The 7064-nt window shown below is 37.5% G+C and overlaps 2 protein-coding genes across 2 annotated transcripts; one reads left to right on the forward strand and one right to left on the reverse strand.

Moving 5' to 3' along the window:
* The first annotated feature begins 650 nt into the window (after positions 1-650).
* Positions 651-1997, forward strand: LOC110900054 (1-aminocyclopropane-1-carboxylate oxidase homolog 1). Its single transcript, XM_022146959.2, has 2 exons — positions 651-1547; positions 1611-1997. The coding sequence occupies exons 1-2, from the start codon at positions 729-731 to the stop codon at positions 1860-1862; spliced, it is 1071 nt and encodes a 356-aa protein (XP_022002651.1). The 5' UTR covers positions 651-728; the 3' UTR covers positions 1863-1997.
* A 1021-nt stretch (positions 1998-3018) lies between these two features.
* LOC110900053 lies at positions 3019-6735 on the reverse strand. The gene is made up of 5 exons (XM_022146958.2): positions 6556-6735; positions 4341-4455; positions 4166-4255; positions 3979-4077; positions 3019-3314 (listed from the first exon to the last, which is right to left on the reverse strand). The coding sequence occupies exons 1-5, from the start codon at positions 6621-6623 to the stop codon at positions 3210-3212; spliced, it is 477 nt and encodes a 158-aa protein (XP_022002650.1). The 5' UTR covers positions 6624-6735; the 3' UTR covers positions 3019-3209.
* Positions 6736-7064: the final 329 nt, after the last annotated feature.

Below are 7064 nucleotides of genomic sequence, written 5' to 3' on the forward strand. Positions count from 1 at the left end.
GGAGTTGAACCAGCAACCCGACGGTTGGACCGGGAAGCCGGCCGGTCGGACCGGTTTTTTGGAAGGGTTGGACCGGTTTTTTATATATTATTTCAGATCTAACCCTATTAATTTTTATAATATTTACGATACATTCCGGTTCTTACGTCCGGTCGGACCATTGAACCGGTAAGAATACTGGTTCGACGTCCGATCCGGTTCTGAAACCATTGCATAATGTGCAAAGGTTTGCAAACATTAAGTACGTTTTTTTGTACTTTTTGAAGACAAATAACACACTTTTCAGTCTAGTGTCAACATAAATAACGATTTTTATAATTTACTCAATAGCATAATTTAGTCCAATATTGACAAATAGGGTTCATTTTTTATAATTTACAAAAAGAAAAAAAAATTATTCAAAAATGACACATTATGATCTTTGATAAATATAACTTAAAATCATATCCACATATTTTTTAGATCGTGGTTTAATATCTTTAGTCAACGATTAGAATCAAAGATAATATAGTCCAATATTGACGAATATGGTTCATTTTTGTAATTTACAAAAAAAAAAATATATATTCAAATGACACATTATGATCATTGAAAAATATAACTTAAAATCCTATCTAGATATTCTTTAGATTATGGTTTATTATCTTTAGTCAACGATTCTATCTATATAGTTGACTACGTATCTTCATTTATAGAATGAATCTTTGCATAGGATCATCATAACAAACATGACCACTACAACTTCAACCATCGCACCATACGATCGAGTAACCGAACTCAAAGCTTTCGACCAAGCAAAAACCGGCGTCCAAGGCCTCGTCGATGCGGGTATCCAACACGTCCCTCGCATCTTCATCAACCAACCCGAAACCATTCCAAAAGCTCCCACCTCTATCGAGCTTCCACTCATAGACCTCGGATCACTCGATAGAGCATCCACGGTGGAAAAGATCCGCGAGGCCTCGAAGAACCTCGGGCTTTTCCAAGTGGTTAATCATGGAATCCCATTGAGTGTGATGGACGAGACGCTTAAAGGCGTCCGTAGATTCCACGAACAAGATGTAGAGACTAAAAAACGGTTTTACACGAGGGACGCTTCGAATACCGTGGTGTATAATAGCAACATTGATTTGTATAGTTCGCCTGCGGCGAACTGGAGGGACACTTTTTTTTCGGTTATGGCTCCGTTACCTCCAAAGGCGGAAGAATTGCCCGAGGTTTGTAGAGACATACAAATCGCGTACTCGAATCATGTGTTGAAACTTGGCGGGTTATTGTTTCGGTTGATCTCGGAGGCTTTAGGTTTGGAACCAAATTATTTAGGAGATATGGATTGTGACAAGGGGTTGACATTTGTTGGCCATTGTTACCCTGCTTGTCCGCAACCGGATCTAACCATGGGTGCAACCAAACACACGGACGACGGTTTCTTGACTGTACTTCTACAAGATGATATCGGCGGGCTGCAAATACTTCATCAAAATCAATGGGTTGATGTTCCACCTACTCCTGGCGCGCTTGTGATCAATATTGGTGATTTGTTACAAGTAAGTTTAATTCTATTTTGAGTATGATATTTAAATCTAATGTCTAATATTGTTATGTTTTAGATGATATCGAATGACAAGTTGAAAAGTGTGGAGCATAGAGTGGTGGCGAATGAGAAAGGGCCGAGGGTGTCGGTGGGGTGTTTTTTCACCACTGCGCTAGCGGCGTCCACGAAGGTGTATGGGCCTATCAAGGAGCTGGTTTCCGATGAGAACCCACCGAGGTACAGGGAAACCACCGTTCATGACTACGCTCAGTATTCCATCTCTAAGGGCCTTGATGGTGTTCCGCGTTTACTTCATTTGAAGATATAAATTGTACCATACTTATGAAATTTACAACCTTATAAATGTTTGTCTATACAAAAACATATGTATGTTATTCATACCCATGCTTAAACTCAAAACAATATTGATATTTGGTCCTTTGACCTATTATCATTTGGTTTAGTGATACAACCAAGTTCTTGTGATAATTAAGCAGATCACGAACCGAGAAGACAAAAATAGAGGGTAGTTTGCACCGTTGCAGGGGTGCGGCTTAAGAGGGGCCAGGGGGCCCGACCCCCCGAACTTTTCGCTCAGTAGTGTTGTATATGTAGTTTTCGTATAGAAATTTTTGTGTATATACGTTTTCGACCCCCCCCCCCCCGTCTTCATTATCAAGCTTCACCACTGCACCGTTGGCTAATTAATAATGATGGCGCATACCATTTAGCAACCAAGCATGATATGAGGATGTGCACAGCCGGTAGTTAACTTTGCTCCAAGGGCTGTTCACAAACTAAATCGAGCCAAGCCAGGGCTAGCTCGAGCTCAGCTTGTAAACAAGACAAGTCGAGAGGCTGGGTTTGTAAACGAACCAAGTTGAGCTAGCCTTGGTTTATAAACGATCCGATCAAAGCTGGCTCACGAGCCGATTTCGAGCTATTTTTTCAAACAAGCTTAAAGTAACAATATTGTCATTGGAGACATTGTGACCGAAACAGAGATTTGAAAGGATTGGGTAACATTTTGAAACGGGTAAATATTTGTGAACTGAACAGGTTGGGTCGGCCAAAACACATCTTTATGGGTTAAACAAGTCAGGCCGTGTCGAACACACCATAAGTAGAGGTGCACAAAAGAACCGGTTCCTACCCGACCCGGTGGAACCGGAACTGAACCAGATTCAACCCTACCCGCAGGCACATACCAGTTCCAGGGCCGGGGTTGGAAAAAAAACGAACCGTAACCGGTTCCACCTCTACCCAAACCGGCCAAACCACGAAAAAAAACCCAGCCAAACTGGTCAAACCCGGTCAAAAACCCGAACATACCCAGAACTGGTTCCTACCCAACCCGATTCTTGACTTTGTTGACCAATCCCAATACCGGTTCGGTTCCAACCCGGTTTTTGAAAAACCCTGTTTTGTGCACCTCTAACCATAAGTAGTCAATTATATTGTCACAGTGCACTAATCCGACTAAGTCTAAAAATAAAAGCAGAACTTAAATTAATGACGGAACCTTAAACTAGAAATACAAGTTAAAGAATGTAACATAACTCTTAAGCAACAACAAAACCTTAACAGAAATCATACAAGAGATCACATCGAAATCTCAACGGTTCATGAAAACAAAAATTAAGAAAATCAAGATGCAAGCGTACAACACCATCTCTTAGACGGTCTTCGTTTTGGCAGCCTTCTTTGTTGTTGAAGATCTTCTTGGGAAAGAGTTCTTCATCCCGATGAAGAACAAAAGTGCCCCCAACAAAGCCAAACTCTACAAAAACCAACAACCAATAAGTACACTTTCAAGGGTTACAAAAAAGAAGCTATACAACAGATCAAATCTACCTAGGGCTGCAAACGAACCAAACGTTCGGCGAACGGTGCGTGAACCGTTCGGCAGGAAGTTCGTTTGTGTTTATTTATTTTTTAAACAAACGAACACGAACAAGAAATTCCGTTCGTTTAGTTAAATGAGCGAACAAGAACAGAAACCCCGTTCGTTCATTTATGTTCATGAACGTTCGGTAACGTGTTCGTTTGTGTTCGGTTGTGTTCAATAGTTCATTAGTGTTTTAAGTTTTTTATATTTTATTTAAATACTTCAAAATTCTGGCAAATAAAATATTTAATAAGCGCCAGTGCATTATATATTTTGTTCATAAACGCATGTTTGTATTCGTTTGTTTCCATTTGTGTTCATTGTGCTCATCGGTGTTCATCAACGTTCGTGTTCCTGTGTTGCCTACATTTAACAAACAAACACAAAGAACACGAACAAATTCATTTCCTTAACAAACGAACACGAACATAAAATCTCGTTCGGCAAGTGTTCATGCACAGTTCGTGAACACATATTCGTGTTTCGTTCGATTCGTTTGCAGCCCTAAATCTACCCATCAGTAAGTAAATGGTTTCCAAAAAGAATGCATTCAAACCTGTGTGAATTTGATAAAAAGCTGAAGGAATTCTTTCTTCTCGATGTCATAGTTGTAGAAGTCGTATAAGAGGGGAGTAGCGATCAACTGGTGCAGAATCTGAAAACGGGTGTTAAGAGAGAAAGGTTTAGCGATTTATTTTGAAAAGGAAAACCGGAAATGGTTTTTGTAACCGAGAGTTGCTAACCAAGAGTGTGGCACCAATGGTACTGCCAAAGACGAAAAGGAAGCTTCCAAGGGCTTTTAGGGCTATAGCTCCAGCAACCAAGAACTTGATCTGTATGATAACCATTTAAAATAACACATTAGAGATGAATTATCATGACATGGTAAAAAAGAAATATATGTGAAACCGATTATACCTCAAATTCAGGCACTTGGAAACCTGTATGTGTTGTGAAATGCTTTGAAAGCACATTGACCTTTGGTGTAAGGGCAGTTGCTGCTGATCCACCATCAACTCCAAAATCATTAAACCTACATGCAACAGAAGCAAAAGATTCATAAGAATGCTTATATTAAATGAGGAACATGTATTTTCTTGATGAACTTTTAGTATTAAAGTAAACAAAAATATAGATTCAAATTCATAACATACATCATGGGTCATTTCATAAGGCGGAAAGATTCATAATATTGGTGATAAAGATACAAATACATTAAGCACATCATGGGTCGGTTCAAAAGGCTAAAAGCATCAGTTTCCCATGAAATTTACACAGTTTCAAGCTATCTTCCTCTGCAAAGGAAAGTTAATGGATTTGGAACATCTTCAACAACCAAATATTACACAAAATTCGATGTGTAAAACAGACTGTGGTACATTTATGAAATGTGATTTTGACGCAAATTAGTTACATCATGAACCAACACATGGAATGTTCATAATTAGATAACAAGCAGCATGCAAAAGTGCATCCCTTTTCAATATCAAAACAAGCATTACCAATTATGCAATTGTGAATCCTATTATAAAGCAACAGATCCTTGCTCTTTGAATAGTTATGATGTCTAAACTATCATAATGAAATAGTACCATAACTTCACAATTAAGAACAAACAAATCTAAGGTACTAGTGTAAATGTTAACTACCCAAACCAACTAGTAATGGTGTCCCAACTAACATATGAAACAGTTACATATCTTGTCCCTCCAGAGTTTCTCAAGATCAAAAAATCTTAAAAAACATACCACTACCATTCATATTTGATTCATATTTAGCTTCTAGATTCATATTTAAAATTCAATTAATAACATCTGACAGCCAACTAGCTAAATAATTCATATTCAATCACATTTAAGGGTATCCGGGGCACACTCGGGGAGTGAATGCGGTGACCCCTAACCCCGATCGGGAACACCGCCGCCATCAACGCGGGGACCCGATTCGGGGAAGGGTTTCGGTGTGTATTCACCGCGTTGAATGGCACATTTTTTGAGGAACGGTCATATTTAAAACGGTCGAATTTAAAAAAAATCACTTTTTAAACAAATATAAATAACCACACCCTTCACTCATTTTTTATTTTCTAGTTTTAATGTAATTTTTATTTTCTAGTTTGAATGTAATTTTAATTTTCTAGTTTGAATTTAATTTTTATTTTTATTTTCTACTTTGAAATGTCTTTTGTTAAATTTTATTTAATTTTTATTAATATTTTTTTATAAACATGCATAATTACAACAAATAAAAAAACAAAAAAATAAAAAATAAAAAACCAAGTCCCCTAAGAGGGGAGTGCCGCCATCAATTTAGGGTGTTAGGGGAGTTTAAGAGGGGAGTTGACGTGGCACACGAGGATTGGTTATGCGTAAGAGAGGGGACTCCCCTCTTAGGGGAGTGCCCCTCTCACCCTAATAACCTAGAGAAAATAACAACAGAGTTTAAACTAGATTTTGTCAAGTTAAGCACTATGCTACTAAGCTACAAAAATCTGAATGTCAAATACTACTTTTATGGTAGCATTTAGCTTCTAGATTTCGAAATTTAGAACAAGAAACTAAAACCTAATGTATACTTACAAACACTTCGTAAACCTAATAACCAAATCAAACCTAAATCTCCATAACAGCTCGTAATAAGTGGAAAAACATAATTACAGATCAACAATCACATTCAACATACATACATCTACAAAAAACACATTCAACATCCAGATCCAAAAATACAAAACTTATATTCAAACGAGATAGATACAGAAGCTAAAACTATACTTAAAAACACTTCGTAAACCTAAATATCCAACAGCTCATAAGTAAACAAACACAATTACAGATGAACAATCACATTCAAACGACTAAATCTCCATAATAACAGCTCATAAGTAAACAAACACAATTACATATCAACAATCACATTCAAACGAGATAGATACTTAAACTAAAACCTAAGGTATACTTTACATACACTCCGTAAACCTAAATCTCCAAATAACAGCTCGTAATAAGCAATCAAACACAATTACAGATCAACAATCACATACATCCACATTAAAACACAATTCAACAACCAGATCCAAAGCTACAAAACTTATTTTCAAACGAGATAGATCTGAAACAAGAAAACCGGAACTTACTCTTGATAAGCGGAGAAAACGAAGACGGAGACGAAGAGAACGCGACCTACAAACGATAAGAACGCCATTGATGGAGCTTGAAGCTCTATCTCTCTAGTTTCTCTCTCTAGAAATGTTGTTCAAAGTGGTGAAGACAGAGAGAAAGACTGAGGAGACGAGATGGGGGAGATATGGTATTTAAATTTTTGGGAAACTACCGTTTTAAAGGATAAGTTACACTTTGGTGCCTTGAGGTTATGTGTGTTTGTCAAGTTGAGGGTCTTGAGTTTTTTGATTGGATGATTTGGGATTTTGGTTTCATGTGGTGTGTGTGTGAGTCAGAATTTGAAATTTAAATTTTGAAGGTGAAAAGGATGTGGAATAAACAATTTGTTTGTTTTAACTTGTTATAGGTTGCAATAGGTGTGAGTTTCGATTAGGTTAGGGTCATAAAGTTTGAATTTATATAATGGGTTAAAACTAGGGTTGGTAATTCTTCACACGACTTTTTTAACTCAACCCAATCCAAT

The sequence above is a fragment of the Helianthus annuus genome, chromosome 13, assembly GCF_002127325.2.
Source record: "Helianthus annuus cultivar XRQ/B chromosome 13, HanXRQr2.0-SUNRISE, whole genome shotgun sequence".
In the NCBI taxonomy this organism is placed as follows: domain Eukaryota; kingdom Viridiplantae; phylum Streptophyta; class Magnoliopsida; order Asterales; family Asteraceae; genus Helianthus; species Helianthus annuus.

What these genes read in the sequence shown, in the direction of transcription:
- LOC110900054 (XM_022146959.2), top strand. Translation starts at nt 729, where the DNA reads ATGACCACTACAACTTCAACCATCGCACCATACGATCGAGTAACCGAA. An exon ending in ATATTGGTGATTTGTTACAA is followed by an intron (nt 1,548 to 1,610) that starts GTAAGTTTAATT and finishes GTTATGTTTTAG; the next exon opens with ATGATATCGAATGACAAGTT.
- LOC110900053 (XM_022146958.2), bottom strand. Translation starts at nt 6,623, where the DNA reads ATGGCGTTCTTATCGTTTGTAGGTCGCGTTCTCTTCGTCTCCGTCTTC. An exon ending in GTTTTCTCCGCTTATCAAGA is followed by an intron (nt 4,456 to 6,555) that starts GTAAGTTCCGGT and finishes TGTTGCATGTAG; the next exon opens with GTTTAATGATTTTGGAGTTG. An exon ending in CCATTGGTGCCACACTCTTG is followed by an intron (nt 4,078 to 4,165) that starts GTTAGCAACTCT and finishes ACCCGTTTTCAG; the next exon opens with ATTCTGCACCAGTTGATCGC.